Source organism: Pongo pygmaeus, chromosome 13 (genome assembly GCF_028885625.2).
Source record: "Pongo pygmaeus isolate AG05252 chromosome 13, NHGRI_mPonPyg2-v2.0_pri, whole genome shotgun sequence".
Lineage (NCBI taxonomy): Eukaryota > Metazoa > Chordata > Mammalia > Primates > Hominidae > Pongo > Pongo pygmaeus.
Window position 1 is genome coordinate 100,378,301 of NC_072386.2, and position 17,055 is coordinate 100,395,355.

The 17,055-nt window shown below is 42.5% G+C and overlaps 1 protein-coding gene across 8 annotated transcripts in view; it reads left to right on the forward strand.

Annotated features, from left to right (window-relative positions):
• Positions 1 to 17,055, forward strand: part of PALM2AKAP2 (PALM2 and AKAP2 fusion) — a 388,965-nt gene that overhangs the window by 146,751 nt on the left and 225,159 nt on the right. For 3 of the 8 annotated variants that reach the window (XM_063650274.1, XM_063650271.1, XM_063650275.1), the window contains exons 5-7: positions 335 to 356; positions 3,434 to 3,556; positions 7,215 to 7,316. In XM_063650274.1, the coding sequence (XP_063506344.1) occupies positions 335 to 356; positions 3,434 to 3,556; positions 7,215 to 7,316 (247 nt within the window). The remainder of the gene's footprint in view (positions 1 to 334; positions 357 to 3,433; positions 3,557 to 7,214; positions 7,317 to 17,055) is intronic. The other 5 variants (XM_054500351.2, XM_063650272.1, XM_063650276.1 and 2 more) reach the window with 2 other exon arrangements.

Here is a 17,055-nt window from a genome sequence, read left to right on the forward strand (position 1 = left end):
CTGTTTCTGCTGTACCTATGAGTGACAGAAAAGCAATCTAATGAAATCAATTTAGGATAGGATTTTCTGATATCATTCTCCAACATGACCAAGGATATTTGCTAGATCATTGAAATAAATCTCTATTGGGAGAAATTTAATATAAATTGGGAATTATAATTTTGGAATTCTAAATAAATTGTCCAGAAGAAAAGAGATCATTGCGTTTTCCCAGCACAGTCAAATTCTGGGCCTGGGCCTGGGAGAAAGATGGATTAAGTCTTTAAAGATGGGAAAAGATGGGATTGCACCCCCGCATGTAGGGTAACGCTCTGCCTTGTTTTTGTTCCTACAGGGTTTCTCCAGTACGGATGGAGGTAAGTGCTCTCTGCCCCGACTGTAGATGAATGTTTTAATCCTGGTCAGCTTAGGGGGTTTCATTAACAGGGGCTTAAGGAAGAGGTACTGTGTTGATTTGTAAAGGCATCAGAAGAAGTAGCAGCGCTGGTTGCAGTCCACTGAGGAGGTCCACATTCCAAGCCTTCCGTGCCTCTCTTCTTCAGGAACTGTCTCTTGGCTCACTGTTTCTCCTCTTACAAAATTGGCCTGGCTCTTCTCCTTCCCATTAGTCCCAACGCCCAGTGCTTGGGCCTCTCTTGAAAGGTACCCAGCAAAGAAGTGTACTGACATCAGGACCTAGTCTCTTGTAGGGATGAGCCCATTTGTCTTGGTGGTTAGGTCCTCAGGTTGAAACACACGTGAGAAGTTTAAGAAATTTGGGGGAAATATTTGGTGTTTGGGAAACCTTTCTACAGCCTCTGGATTTTCTTTGCTTTCTCTCTGTCTCTCTCTGATCAGACAACTGTCGTTTCTTCCATAGAAACAGGGCTGGGCAAAAACTTCCCTCCCTGTGTGGGGTAGTTGGTTCAGAGCATAGGAAGGTAGCAGCGGAGTCCTGGCTTCCTGGTGGCAAGAGCAGGTCTTTTGCCTTCTCTCCCTTCCCTACCTTTCCTCTGTCCTCTCCTCTCCTTACCTGGACTGTGGGGATGAACTTGAGATTGTGTACTTCTCACCCTTCACCTTGCTCCATATCCTCAGCTGCAAACCCATGATTCCTACTTTCATTTGTCCCTCAGCTAGACCTGCTTTACAATGCAGGGACTTGTTAGAAAGACCAGATATTGTCTGCTCCCCTGCCTCTTAGAAAGTCACATTCTAGGGCTGGGTGTGGTGGCTCAGGTCTGTACTCGCAGCACTTTGGAAGGCTGATATGGGAGGATCCCTTGAGCCCAGAAGTTCAAGGCTGCAGTGAGCTATGGTGCACTCCAGTGAGCACCAGTGCACTCCAGTCTGGGTGATAGCAAGGTCTTGTATTAAAAACAAACAAAAAAGGTCAACCTCTAGACTAGGAAGATGATCAGGAGCCAGGATAAGAATTGGTATCAGTGTTTTCCCAGTGTCATTTGGAAATATACGGGGAAAGGTTTAAAAAATGTGTTTCTCTGGATTAGTCAAAGATATTTGCATGAAGGATAGTTCTGACTTTGGCAAAACAAACAAACAAACAAACCTGTGATTTTTAAATTTTTTTTTCCCCTAGCAGGGGACCTAGATTTTGTCTCCCCAGGTGATCTTTAGGAAGATACTAAATTAAACTTCATGCTCTGAGTGCATGTAAGCAGGGCCAAGTCATGTCCAAGCTAGCAAGGACTCTAGGAAAAGAGGACCTACTATACTTCTAGGAAGTCTCTATGGTGTGATCAAGTCAGGGCACTTGTTCCGTGCTTTGGGGGTGGAGCACGGATTGAGGAAGTGGCCTTGGGGAATTGTGGGTACAGCATGAGGAGGATGGCAGGCTTCCCTGAGTCTAGGAAGACCTGAGACATGCCACACAATTAGCAATAATACAGTGCATGTCAGGCTGGGATGCAGTGTGGGACACTGACCCATGAACACCTACCCAAAGAGTGCATGTTGGCCTTTTATGCTTTCACTTGTTTTTTCCCTTCCCTTCTTAAATCAGGAATTTCCCTAGACATCTCTCTGATAATTAGGGAAGGGAAAGACCCTGTATAATAATTAGGGAAGGGAAAGACTCCTCATGTTCCTGGGGAGTCTGTGTGGGGCATGGAGACCTGTCATACTCTATGACTTGTTAACAAGCAAAAATGCAGCTGCATCATAAACTCTCACCACCTCTTTCATTTTTACCTCAAACTTCCTTCATTTTCTTCTGCATTGCTTCCCATTATTTTCGCTCATCCACCTAAGCCATTCGTAGAGGTGGTAAGAAGCCTAGTCATAACTGAAAAGAGCCTGCAGAGAAAGTTGGCCACAGACTCCACCCTCCAGGATGGGGGAGCTCAGGCTTAAGAGGATGCAAAAGTCTTAGGGATCTCATTTCTTGGGAAATGGCCCAGGGAAGAGTTTCCGTGGTCTTACCTGTCACCCTGCATTATAATTCCTGCCATCTGTGGTTATCACCAAGCCTGGGTGACCTCTTGATCTGTCATACCACATCTATTAGCAAAGAAAGAAGTTTGAAGGCGGGAACACGTACATCCCAGAATGTGATTGATGTATATAGAGTCACACTGTGGTGAAGCACATCCCAGTTGAGGGACTTTGGGATGTCTCTTTATCTTCTCATTCTTCAATTTCAAAGGCCCCGAGTTGCCAAGACCCTCTTAGAATCAACCAACTTGCTACAAAAAACTAACCAGATATTATTATAGAACAATGATGACTTAAGAAACACAGTTAATTTCTGATGCATGCAGATTACAGAATCCAGGTCCAGTTAGGATTATGTAACTATACAGACACTGCAGATAAGCAGCAAAAGCATCCCAACTCATGAGGTGCTATGAGATAGCTGCTGGTGTCTGTGTGTGTAATGACCCCATCTCAGGTACCTTAAGTGTGTCCCTCTATGCATGGCAGAGGAAATAGAGGTACTGCACTGCTGGATCACCAGTGGCTTTTGATTGCATGATAGCCTGGGCAATCAAGAACAATTTATTCTATTCTTGAGTAGAATCTCCTGGTCATATACATTCTGACACCCCCGCTCCTCCCCCGCCAACACACATTGTTGTTATATAGCAGAATGCTCATCTATTGGGTGGGTTGGTTTTCACTGTCTTAGGCATAATGTCTTGTACAACTATAAATTGCATATAGTATATATCTGGTGCTAATTCTGTTCTTTACCCACTGAGGAGGGAGCTGATGCAAAACTCTTGCCAGAACAGGCAAAGGAAAATATGTGTCCTGGGCTTATCTCAGTCCTTGGTGTATGATATGGATCTTCTTAGGTTCCCATCCCATACCAGTCTGTGGTGGCTTAGAGCGTTTCCCACATCAAAACCTTCATACCAGTTATTCGCAAACCTCAATCTTCAGTTGCCTATAAGTTATATGTTTGTTTGTTTGTTTGTTTGTTTATTTTGAGATGGAGTTTCACTCTTGTCGCCCAGGCTGGAGTGCAGTGGTGCCATCTTGGCTCACTGCAACAACCTCCTCCCAGGTTCAAGCCATTCTCCTGCCTCAGCCCCCCGAGTAGCTGGGATTACAGGTATGAGCCACCGCATCCAGCCTAAGTTATGTTTAAGAAGAGTTTTCATCAGTCTTGTTTCTCTGGCTTTAGCTGTTTAGATTCTTCATAGCTACTGTAAATATTTCAGCAGGATTAGAACTAAGAAGCAGCACTCATCTTTAATTTCTACTCTATAAGTTACTGCTTTCCACCTTCTCTGTCAGTGGGGAGAATAGTGTTAGACTATTCTGACTTTGGCAGGAAGAGGGCAGCTTATTAATTGAGGCCACCTGAAGAAGTTTTTCCCATTGAAGGTTTGGCAGGCCTGTTTGTTACTCTTTGTGCTCGTCTATCAGACACTTCCTGTCTATATAACCTTAGGGTTTAGTACTTAATCATATATTGAGGGGGCTGCTCTGTCCTCTTTCTGATGCCCCATTCTCCACTCCCTTATCTTTCTCTCACTCTCTTTTTTTTTTTGAGTCAGGATCTCACTCTGTCACCCAGGCTGGAGTGCAGTGGCGTGGTCTCAGCTCACTGCAACCTCCGCCTCCAGGGTTCAAGCGATTCTCCTGTCTCAGCCTCCCAAGTGGCTGGGACTACAGGCACACACCACCAGTCCTAATTTTTGCGTTTTAGTAGAGACAAGGTTTCGCCATGTTGGCCATGCTGGTCTCAAACTCCTGACCTCAAGTGGTCTGCCTGCCTCAGCCTCCCAAAGTGCTGGGTTTACAGGTGTGAGCTACTGCGCCCAGCCCATTCCCTTATCTCTTAACAAAAGCCATGTAGCCCAACCCTCCAAGTGCTGTAGCCTTCAAGCTTGTAGCCAGTAAACATCTGGCAAAGGTAACTCCATCATCCACTCCCATCTGGCAGGGAGCTGTCTCCTGGAGGAGGCTGAGACATAAGCCCTGGGAATCACATGTTCTTTCAGATGGAAAATTCCCTGTCTGTAAGTAGTTTTTATGTTTTGTTTTGTTTTTTAACTGCTAAAACATTGAGTATGCAGACACGCATGTGACCAGTCCATGAGATCACACTTGGGCTCCAGTCTGCATCTTATTTGAATGCAGAAAGTCAAATTCACCAAGATCCCGTTCCACAGATTTCTGGAAATTATCAGTGAATCTTGGAAGTTCTACAAATCTGCTCTGATCATCCCTTCTTTCCTAAACTGACCCTCTAGTCCTAGATTACTGCTTCATTCTTCCCACAGACAATTGTCACCCACCTGCCCCTACCCCCTCAGGACCACTGACCTCAAGCTGCTGCTCTTTCTAGTTCTGCCTTGTGCTGCTTTAGGGCACAGACCCTTCCCACAGCCTTCCACAGAGGGAATTCAAGGAAAGAGAAGTCTGTGACCTAAGTTTAAGAATCATGGAGGTGGCTCACGCCTGTAATCCCAGCACTTTGGGAGGCCGAGGCGGGCAGATCATGAGGTCAGGAGATCGAGACCATCCTGGCTAACACAGTGAAACCCCGTCTCTACTAAAAATACAAAAAAAATAGCCGGGTGTGATGGTGGGCGCCTGTAGTCCCAGCTACTTGGGAGGCTGAGGCAGGAGAATGGCGTGAACCTGGGAGGCGGAGCTTGCAGTGAGCCGAGATTGTGCCACTGCACTCCAGCTTGGGCCACAGAGCGAGACTCCGTCTCAAAAAAAAAAAAAAAAAAGAGAGAATCATGGAGGTGCAGTTCAACATGGAGAACAATGCACAACTTCAGACATGTGGCTACACTCACAGCCCCTGACTGAAATCCAAAACCATCTTTAGGGGGTCCCTGCAGGCTGCTTTCCAGCCATCTCCCAGCCCACCGTCATCTCAAAGGCTCAATTTCCTTCCTTGCAGTGAGGGGTGCCTTCAACCGTGTCTGCCTTATCCGGAATCCAAGCTCCAACACATATAAGGCACCTGAGAGGGAAAGCAACTTGAGTCTCACTCCACCCTAAGTTCTGCTGTTCTAATCTTCCTTTCTCATTCCTTCTCCCCAAATGGTTAATATGGAAAAATCTATTTTTTTTTTTTTGAGACAGAGTCTCACTCTGTCGCTCAGGCTGGAGTGCAGCGGCACAATCTTGGCTCACTGCAACCTCCGCCTCCTGGGTTCAAGCGATCCTCCTGCCTCAGCCCCTCTAGTAGCTAGGACTACAGGTGCGTGCCACCATGCCCAGCTAATTTTTGTATTTTTAGTAGAGACGGGGTTTTGCCATGTTGGCCAGGCTGGTCTCGAACTCCTGACCTCAGGTGATCCACCTGCCTTGGCCTCCCAAAGTGCTGGGATTACAGGCATGAGCCACCATGCCCAGTGAAAAATCTGTTTTCTTAGAGATACTCTACCTTTGCCTATGAACATAATGGTCTAATATCAATACATTCTGGATTGTTCAGACTCATTTGCAAGTCACCAAAGGGTCTGGTTGGTCTAGAACTGAACTAAGCCTAGTCAAGTGTCTGTTTGCAATCCTCTTCAGCAAGAAATGAAAAAGAAAGCTGCTAGAATGGAAGCAGTACGAGTGGGGATGCAGAGGAGGGGTCAGTGATGAGAAATGCGGAGGAGGCAGAGGCTATTGAACAGATTGGATACCAGCAGGGGGAAGAGTGAAGCGTGCTGCTGAGGATCCCAGGTGAACTGTGGTGCTCATGAGCCAAGATAGAGGACAGGAGAAGCAGCAGGTGGGCAGAGATACAAGGTCCATTTTGCGCATGTTGAGTTTGAGGTGATTGTGGGATATTCAGTATAGACCTACAGTGAACAGTTAGATGTAACCATTGATGACTGATGGACGTTCCAGGATTTTGTGATATGGTCATGATGCGAGGAAGGAATCACATCTCATGGTGCCCAGCTTTCTGGAATCTTCCTGCTTTCACTTTCCCACTTCTTTCTGGGGTGTACCCAGATTTGTCTTGTCTTGCCTCAGGGGTTTCCTCCTTTCCTCTGATACCTTGGCATGCTTGCTAATGTTCATGTTCCCCAGGTCTCACCTCCCTAAAGAGGCTTGTTGAGGTATTTGCCCAAGCAAAGCTAATGGGCTCCTTCTTTTACATAGCAACATTCCCTGCAACTGGGCTAATGGTGGGCTCAAGGGGTGTTGTCATTTAGAATCTCAGGACTTTCTAGCTGAAACACCATCCTGCAGTATTGAAAACGTGAGATCCATTCTAAAGTCTGTTTATTTGTTGTAATGCATATAAAATTGGTCTTTTGAATGAATCAGGCTCATAAAGCTATATTGCCAGTTCAGGGAATGAACCCCATAATAATCAGACACAGAAAGCTTTGTTTCTGGTTCAGAGAATGGATCTGTTTTTCAGTACTGTTTAATGTACATTTCTAGTTTGATGTTTTCTATTTGTCAATCCCACCAAGTTGATATGGCTCCCACAAGCCCATCTCCGTATCTTCCCCCCGTCCCTGAACTCATTGTCCTCCTAGAATCTAGAGATTTCTGATGACTCTTCTAAAACATAGAGCCATCCTGGGGCTTGAGCTCTCTGGCCAGGATCCCTCCTGCCTCAGCTACTCTGCTGAATACCAGTCACCAGGCAAATGCTTGTCTTTGTTTACCCTGATCCTCCTGTTCAGTGGCTGCCTCAGCGGTCCATTATGTAGGGCAGACAAGCTGCTGTCTCGGCAGTGAACCCACTGGGCCTCCCAACACTGTGACTAATTGTATTCCCTGTTCTCTGCTACCAGATGCAGTAAATTACATTTCCTCCCAGCTTCCCGACCTGCCAATCCTCTGTTCACGAACAGCAGAACCATCACCTGGGCAGGACGGGACCAGCAGAGCGGCTGGTAAGTCCTGGGGACCTTTGGACGCTAGGATGGTCCAAGGGGCTTGCATTTCACTGAGCTTTATTAATGAGATGAGTGCCCTGCTATCCTTACATAGGGGGACCTCACCTTCAGCCCAGCCTCAGACGCAGCCTTCACAGTGGCCACACAAGACAGGCAACGGCCCCAGATGGGTAACTGAGGACCAAATGGGAAGGAGTTCTGAGGAAATCATACGGCATTTCACCTCCAACTTTGGAGGAGTCTTTCTTTGGTGTTTGTGGTCCTTATATCTGTGTTTATTCTCAAAGTTAATCTGTATTCTGCCTCCAGGGATTTTCATTTTCCTCATTGGAAATATACAAATTGAGAGAGCCATCCATGATGGAAGCTGGGTGGGAAATATTTTCAAAGCCTGTGGTATCTTTACAGAATCCTTTGGGAACTGAGCTATTTGTGTATTATGAATACATATATTCCTAAGTCTTCCCATTTCTGGAGTTATTTCTTAGCCACTGTGGTATATTTGGGAGGAAAAGAAACAATTTAAAGAACACGTGTTACTTGCTAATGTGTCTCACAATTGGAAATTTTACAAATAATACATTTATGAGTGTTGAGTGTAGGGAGAACCATGCTTTGCTCTGCTTAATGCAGACGTGCCTCAGAAATCAGAACTGGAAGGATGCAAACAATAATCTGTACACCAACCCTTATGATCTACACAGAAATGTGCTGAGGGCTGGGGGTTAAATGGAAAAATGAATTGCCCAAGGTTGCATGATTAGTTACAACATAGGTGACTTCAAATATGAGTATCAGATTCTGCTTTGTATATTCTAGGTAAGTGTACATTTAAAATAAATCACATAATGACAGATTTTATAAAGTAAAACAATCATGGATGTTTAAGCCAGAGGATATCTTTTATATAGGCCAACCTGAATATTTCATGAAGCAAAGAATCCCTCCTTATTTTAATACAAAAGTAAAATAAAAGGCAAGTAAGAATTAACATAGTTGTCATCTCCACTGGCTAATTTAAATATCTGTTGGGCATCTCTGTAAACATCTTAGCAGATTACTTTCATGTGCAAACTCACAGAGTCCTAGAGATGCTTGGGACTGTAAGTGGTATCTGGTCAATCCAGAGCCAGTTCCACATCTTCCTGGACAGTGACAGGATGGATAAACAGGAACCTGCAACCTGCAGTTACGCTTCAAAGGACTCACTGGTAGTCACTTTAACATTGGACTCTTTAAGTACTCCAGGGTACACTTCTGAGGTACACTTCTGAGGTCAACTTAGGTAAAATGTGTTTAAGAGTCACACACCTCCCCTCTGGTTATTAGAGACATGGGTGTTGATGGTTCCTGATAGTTGTAGGTAAACAACTTCTCAGGTCCTCTGCACAAGTTCCCACACTTCAAAGGACACAGGATATGTCCAACATATGGATCAGCTCATGGGAGGGCAGGGACAATGTATGAGAAATAATTTTAAGAGAGAGAAAAAGAATTTGAGCAGTGTGGGTAGTCAAAGAGTTTAAAGTTCAAGAGTAACACATGCATGTGATTGTAGCGCTGTGTAAGCAGGAATACACATTATTACCACAACCCAGCTCCCTTTATCTTTGAAGATCCTGCAAAACATGATTTTAAAAGCCAATGCATTTTTAAAAGTATAATGTGATCAGAATCTTTTTCAAAGTAAGTTTACATATTTCTGTTGATTAGTTAAGAGTTAATTTGCGTAAATGCATCTACTGTGGGATTACATATAAGCAGAGCTATGGAAGGAATTGTATTTGTTATGATGAACTCCTTTGTCCAGGCTGTTTAGGGAATGGGATGTTCAGATTCATGATCAATTATGGTTAACGGTGACTACACAGAGCATGTGTGGCTTACCAACCAAGGGTACTCACTAGAATTCTCCTAGATACAGTCCATCTTGCTTTAGGAATGTCCTTTTGGAAATTTATATAACCTCAGGGACATTTTGACAAATATCACTTGTCATTACTGAGTAGTATAACAAATATCCTGGTTGTTTGGCATTTGGAAGGTTTGGGACCTTCCTAAATAAATGGGAATTTATTTAGAATCATTGCTTTTCAGAATTAGGAGACATCTATTCCAATCCTTTATCCAAACATTGAATCCTTGACATAGCAGCCCTGTGAAGAGGTCCTCAAACCCTGCTCACACACCTATGTGATTCATGTTTAATCTTCCTCCAAGTTGCCCATTCCATCTCTGGTTGGTTCTGACTATTGAGAAATTCTTCCTCTAATGGAGCCATCATTTGTCTGCCTTCATCTTCCACCCACTTATCCTTATCCTGCCCCCTGGAGCTACTCAGAACACATCTAAGTTCTAATTTCCCTTCAAGTGTTAGAAAGTCACTGTTATTTCCTGTTTTTCTCTGATCCTTACTCTAAATCCCCTTTGTGCTCACAGTCCCAGTCTCTCCAGCTGGTATTGAGATGATAAGATTGCCTTTAGACACCCTCCGCCATCCCTGTCCCTCCCCTCTGCACGCTCTTCACTTGGTTGCTAGTCTTCTTGATGTATTGTGTTCAGAGCTACCCAATGCCTTCTGAGCTAGGCTGCTCACCCCCAAAATAGAGCACGACGCTGCAGATCACGTGGCTGACTTTGCTGGCAATGTGGCCTTTCAGCTTCAGTTTTTAAAGGCCTCAAAGTCATTTCATGTGTGCCACTGCTCAGCCTCACTCCGTTTATCCATAGAATTGTTGTTTCTGAATCATTTCAGTTGAAATGTTCAGTCTGTTTCCCCTAGCTATACATATACTACTTCACCTGCTCATACATAGAAGGACCTACAGAATTCTTTTGTTTTTTTAATCTCGAAAGACAAAAATAAGCATGAGCTATGCACTTTTCTGTCCTTTGTAGATTTGCTATGACTATTAAATTTCTTCTTGTTAGATTGTCTCTCAAGAATGTTGCGGGTTTCATGGAGGCACTGAGGAACCACAGCAGGAAGTGGGGGAGGGGAGTGATGTCATGGGATTTGACAGGGCTCTGACATTCCCTCCCATTTCGAACACACGCAGTTCCTCCATCCTCGTGTTTACATATTGTGTTTCTGCATCAGATTTCACTTGAATCTAGGGCTTAACAAGTTTTGAATGTAGAAAACCCTCTTCTCTATTGTTAGGGTCTTTGTATCTCATGATTATGGTATCCTCATAGCCTCACTTTGCTTCTCAGTTTAGTACCCCCTCAAATCTAAAAAAGCAATCTTTTATTATTTTTTATCATCTCACTGCTAAAAATGTTGCATGTTGGAACCAAAGTCAGAGCCCTGTGGCACACCATTAGAGATCTCTTGGCCCTTGATAACCCTAAATTGACATCTTCGGGGTATGATCATGCAACCACTAACAAGTTAATTGTCTTAACACCCAAGGCACATGTTTCTGTGTAGTCCACAGTAATATAAGGGATTTTGTGATGATCCAAATACTCTGGATCTTTTCAAATGCAATTTGCCTATTCTTTCCAGAGACCTTGAACAGAAAAGAAAATGAGATTAATCTGCATAATTTCTGCTTGATGAACCCATGCTGGCTCTTGGTCATCTCTGTTCTTTGAAGATTAACTTTAGAATTTAGCTAGCCATGATGTCAGGCTCCTTCTATGTAGTTTAGAATCCCCTCATTCTCATTTTTGAAAATCAGACCTTTGAGTGTCAGCTTCCAGCACCTTTCCTGGTGTTCAAGATTCTTGAGACAAATTCAACAAGGGAACCGGGACCCTGATCCCAAAGCGCTGAGAGCCTTTGTATCCCTGCAGTGCTATATTATTTTCCAATCTTCTCTGCTCATCTGGGCTTCACTTCCCTTTCTGCCACTTTCTTTCTGGCTCTTTACAGGCTGAAAACTCTCCTTCTTGACCAAAAATAGAAGCAAAATCAGACACAAGAAATTGGCTTGCCTTTATTATCCATCAACATCACACTCTTGCTGACTTATTTTTGTTACTACTAAGATGTCTTGGAAAAACAATTGATTCACAGAAATTTTTGATCACTGTTTTTTTTGGGGGGAGTTACAATTTTTTATTGATACATAATGTACATATTTATGGGGTACATGTGGTATTTTGATACATTCATACAATGTTTAATGATCAAAAGAGGGTAATGACGATATCTATCATCTCAAACATTTATCATTTCTTTGTGTTGGGAACATTCAAAAATCTTCTAGCTATTTTGAAGTAGACAATAAATTATTGTTGGCTTTAGTCACCCTACTCTGTATTGAACATTAGAACTTATTCCTTCTATCTAACTATATTTTTGAAGTTAGAGATTGTGCTTTGGGATGAGAGGGAGAAACCATTCTGAATTAATTTCCTCATTTTTATTGTCATTGACTTCACAATAGCCATTTTTACATTTCCAGCCCAAAGAGAATATGTGAACACATATTTATATGTATAACCATTTGCTTGAAGGGATATAAGTACCCATATGTATGTTCATTCAATAAGTCAAGCATGTGCGTTGCTTGTCTATCACATGCCAGGTGCAATGCCAACTACTGGATGTTTCTTTTACTGAGATGACCCTGACCCCCCATGGATGACACTTATGATCTGCTTCCGTCCTACTGTACTTTACACATCACTGACTCGTGAACCACGCAGGGTGTTCACGGTACCATAAAATATCAAAGCTGGATACCTTTCATTGTACAAATGAGAAAATGAAGCCCCAGAATGTGGTGTGATCTGGATAGGAATTCAGATCCTATCTTTCTCCCTCCTCCCATCTCCCTGACTAATGACAGTGGAGCATGTGGTGCTTATATTTTAGATGTGGGCGCTCAGCCTGTTCCTCCTCCCGTAATCACAGTGAGTGAAAGGAACTGAGCTGGGAAAAGCCTGAATCAATGATTGAACTTTCCATCCTCCTGAAATAGTCTTGTTTTGTGTGCTCTTGGACTGATGCTCAAATGTATTCATGTCCATTGCTCTTCCTGCCTTGCTTGTGTCAGTTGCTCTTGTTCCCTCTTCTCTAGGCTCCCTACAGCCCTTACAGTTGCCTTCTCTCTGCCAAAGGTGAAGGCAGCAGGCAACACGGGCATGTGTAGAGCCAGGGGGATAAGTTTGAATCAGAACCAAACATTCTCTGCTCCTCAGACCCATCTCTCTGGGCCCTGCAGAGCAATCGCTTCTCTGCTCAAAACGACCACCTTGGTTTTTAGGTGGACACCTTCCCCAGAGGCCTCACACTCCGCTCCACACCTGGTTGTTTTCAGAACCTAGAGACTGGAATTCTCAACCTCCACTTAATGTCTCTACTCCTTCAGGGCGTTTCCCTATTGATGAAAGAATTATTAGGGAGCAAGAACCAAGAAAACCAAATGCGGAGGCCCAAAATCAAAGTATCCATGTAGTCATTCATCTGTATCCCTTTGAAGAAGCTAGCAACATTCATTCTTATTCTCTTTAATGAAAAGAGCATATTAAAATAAAATAAAATAAAATAATTCTTAAAAAGAGCATATTACTCAGCTGTCTTGCTGGCTTCTTGGAAGGAGTAGCAAATGTGCTTTATATACTCCAATCTCATTGTCATCAGTATATAGGGTTTGGAAATCAATAATTAAATACATAATTTAATAAAAACATACTTCCAGATTTCAGCCAGCCTATCAGTGAAACTTCCATTGAATTGTCTTCTATTTCTTTTCCTCCTTCCCCAGGTCCTTCATCCAGGAAAATTTCCTGAGCTTTCCTTCAAATACTTTTCTGTATGTCCATGTATGTTTCAAGGTTTCTTTCAGGGCTCCCCAGAAAGCCCTCACCCCTCAACAGCACTCCCTCCTCATTTTTTTAATAAGATGAACAAAGGCGCCAAGCCCTTTGACCCTCATCATTATACAAATTGTAGTGTACCTCTGACCCAGAAGCTGGAGGGAAGACAGGGCAGGTTAGAGAGTATGGTTTGTGCTTTGTGGTTAGAGGTGAAGGGATGATAAGTGTGAGAGGCCATTGGTATAAACTTTTGGCAGCAACAGGAAGTAGAAGTGTTTTTATAATTGTGTGCATCAAAAATAAGACATTGCACTGAAAACGTAAGTCTTATTTTCCTATTGGTTCATATGCACTCTAGTTCATGCTTTTGAATATTATTGGCTGAGAACTGAAGCAAAATATAAATGCTTACTCATAAAGATGACATTTAAACATTCACACCTCTTGCATGGCTTTCTAAAAGGCCTAGGTAACATTCTCATATATGTATCCATGAAAACTAAATATTGCCTTTGGGTTAAGCCAGAGCTTCTCAAAGTGTTCGCCTTTGTTCTCCTTACTGGAGGAAAGAGTGAATGCAGAAAGGAATGTAGAATCACACTCTTAAGTGTGATTTGTGGTTCCTCTGAAGCCTTATGTTTTATCTAGGAAAAAAATACATAAGCATTTTGTGACATAACATATCTAAGTTTATTTTATTATAAAATTATATTAAAATTCTTAAAATATTCTATGCTTATATTCTAGGAATATTGGAAGAAGACTGTACAACATGTAAATATAAATAGGTAACCTTAGTAAAACCATGTCACATGTGGTTCAGTCCCAGAGCCATGTCACATTTAAAGAAATACAGCTTAAAATTGCACACCAAAAAACCATTAAGAAGGTGTTCTGTTCTTTAACTATTTCTCCTGGAGGATATTAAAAGGGACCTTGGCCGGGTGCGGTAGCTCACGCCTGTAATCTCAGCACTTTGGGAGGCTGAGGAGGGTGGATCACTTGAGGTCAGGAGTTTGAGACTAGCCTGGTAAACATGGTGAAACCCCATCTCTACTAAAAATACAAAAATTAGCCAGGCATGGTAGTGTATGCCTGTAATCCCAGCTACTTGGGAGGCTGAGGCAGGAGAATCGCTTGAACCCGGGAGGCAGAGGTTGCAGTCAGCCAAGGTCGCACCGCTGAACTTCAGCCTGGGTGACAGAGTAAGACTCTGTCTCAAAATAATAATAAATAAATAAATAAATAAACGGGACCTAATTTATATCTCCACTAAGCAATACTTCTCATATTCGCTTTTCTTTCCTCCACATATCACCTGCTCTAAAGCATCATTTCCCACCACAAAATACTCCTTCTCTATGCATATTTCACACAGTTTTTACTGTCTCTCCCACTAAACTCCTTCTTTCTCATTTGTGTATTATGTGGATATACTTAACCTTTCCAGCAAAGAACTTTTCATCATCATCTCTCCTTTCTTCCAGGCTCTGATTCTAGAACAGGCAAAGATTAAAATGACAGAAAATTGGACCAACAATGATCAGCATTCTCATTGGTGGGCAGAGGGAGAGGGATATCTGTAAACATCCCCTTGTTAATAATTTGTATTTTTATCCTGTCACATATGGATATAAAAATAGAAATATTTTGTTCCATATTTTATATTGATTGCAGGCCAATGTGTGGATTTGTTCACAGATAACTGAATATTTGCAGAATAATTAGATATTGTACCTACAAACTAACAATTATTACTTTCCTTATTTATAACTGTGTCCCATGAGTGTGTTAATAGTGATAAGATATAATATTCTAATCCCAAACTGTGCTTTTTAAAATAAGTGTAATATTTCAAGAACAGGCTTTTGGAGTCCATGCAAATTTTAAATGCCTGTTCTATTCCTCTGATGGCACATTTTGTGAGAAATCAGGAACTAACTGAGATAAATGTTTATTTGGATACACAGTCATTGTGTGTGTCCATGCAGCTCTATGACAAATACTGGTTGGCCTCCCATTGTGTCACTTGAAGAAACTTGAGATCTTTATGCTGAACAAGTGAAACTTTCAAAATGGATCTGATGAAAACCAAACATAGGATTTTGTTTCATAATCTTTTTAGTTAAGTGTTAACCAGGAACAGAGTGTATCTTATTATGCAAGCAGATGGAACAATATCATCGCTGTTATTTTTTCAAACAAGTTCAAACATTAATTACTGTGTGTACCATTTCATTGGTGTCATATTATACAAAATATCTGTTACTACATTACAACAACCATATTAGACTCTTGAATTATTAGCCTTTGTTTCAGAGATGTGTATATTGGTACCTACTATACAAATGGCTCTAAGGTAGGTGCTGACAGGGAGGGGGCGTCATGGATAGGTGTTGGGCAAGAAACTAACCCTCAAAAGATCCTAAAAATCTATGAAGCTGATGAAACATTCCCACAAATAATTATACAACTGAGTGGTAATTGTTAAGAGCCTTCAGAGAAGTTTAGAAAAAGTGTTGAGAAAATTTTAAGAGAGGGATGACTTAGAGATGGAAGGATCAAAGAAAGCTTATGGAAGAGGAGGCAGTTGACCTTGGCGTTAATCAATGGGCCATATTTGGATATGTAGAAACTCAAAACAAAGACATTTCAGGAGAAGGGAATCTTAACAAAAGCAGAAGATATTTAGGTCTGGGATGGTGTTATTTGGTTGTGCTTAAAGGGAAAAGGAGCGCTAGAACATATGGTTGAAAAGATAGTTTGGATCTTCTTAACACAGGGAACTTATTCAGAAAGAGGTAGGGACTCAAGACAATGACAAGCAGATGGGCTTGATCTCTAGAAGTCTGGAGGAGCAACAGAAGGCTATCAAGGCAGAGGGACAGTAGGCACACAGATGAGCAGCCATGGGAGGAAGTTGAGTGTCCTGGGAATAGTGAGAAGTCGTTATGGCCACAATGTGTAAAGAATGAGAGAGCCCGCAAAACAAGGCTAGAAAGGAAGGTTGCAGACACATCCTGAAGGGAACTATATGCCATGCTGGGGAGTTTGGTGTTTATTTTCGAAAGACACAAGGAACCAACAGAGGGTTTATCACTCAAGTAACTATGGGCAGGATGGAGCACACGCTGGCAGGGGTCGGGAAAATTTTTAGATAAATAGCCAGATTTTAACTATTTTAGACTTTGTGGACCATATAGTCTTTGTCACACATTCATTGTTTTCTTTCTCTTTTCTCTTTCCTTCCTCCATCTTTTCCTCCCTCTCTTTCTTCTTCTTCTTCTCCTTCCTCTTCCTTTTTCTCCTTCTCCTTCTCTTCTTCTTCTTTTTCGTCTTCTTCTTCTTTTTTTTTTTTTTTAAAAAAAAACAACCATTTACAAATGTAAAACCACTCTTAGCTCCTCTGGCCGTACAGAAACAGGGTCAGGCTGTCTTTGGCCCTCTGGCCACAGTTTGCAGTCTCCTGGACTAGAGCAAGAAGACAGAAGTGTTAGGTAAAATAAAAAACAAGGCTGTTGTGCAGAGAGCAGAGGAGGGCCTGGACTAAGGCCTTGGTGACAGAAAATGGTGGTGAGGAGACAGATGAGATATATCTGAAGTAGAATGATTTACTGTCAGTGAGTGTTTGGCTATAAGAAAGTAGGAAGAAAAGAACAAGTCAGGTGTGATTCTCAGGCCTCTGGCTTGAGAGACTAGGTAGCAGTGCTGCTGTTATTTGGCACGGAGACTGTGAAATAGTTTTGACAGAAGAAGCTGGAGTCAGTTTGGAAGCTGCTGAGTTTGATGGGTTCGTGGCACATCCAGATAAAGGGCACCTGGAGCCTGGTGGCTCTATGGGCCTGGTGCTCTATGGGCCTGGTGCTCTAGGAAGCCTGTGAGGAAACCAGTTTGGAAGTATGAGGTGTCACAAGAGTCTATAGGACAGGAAAGAGCTGTCCTTAGCAACCCCAGACTGGCAGCA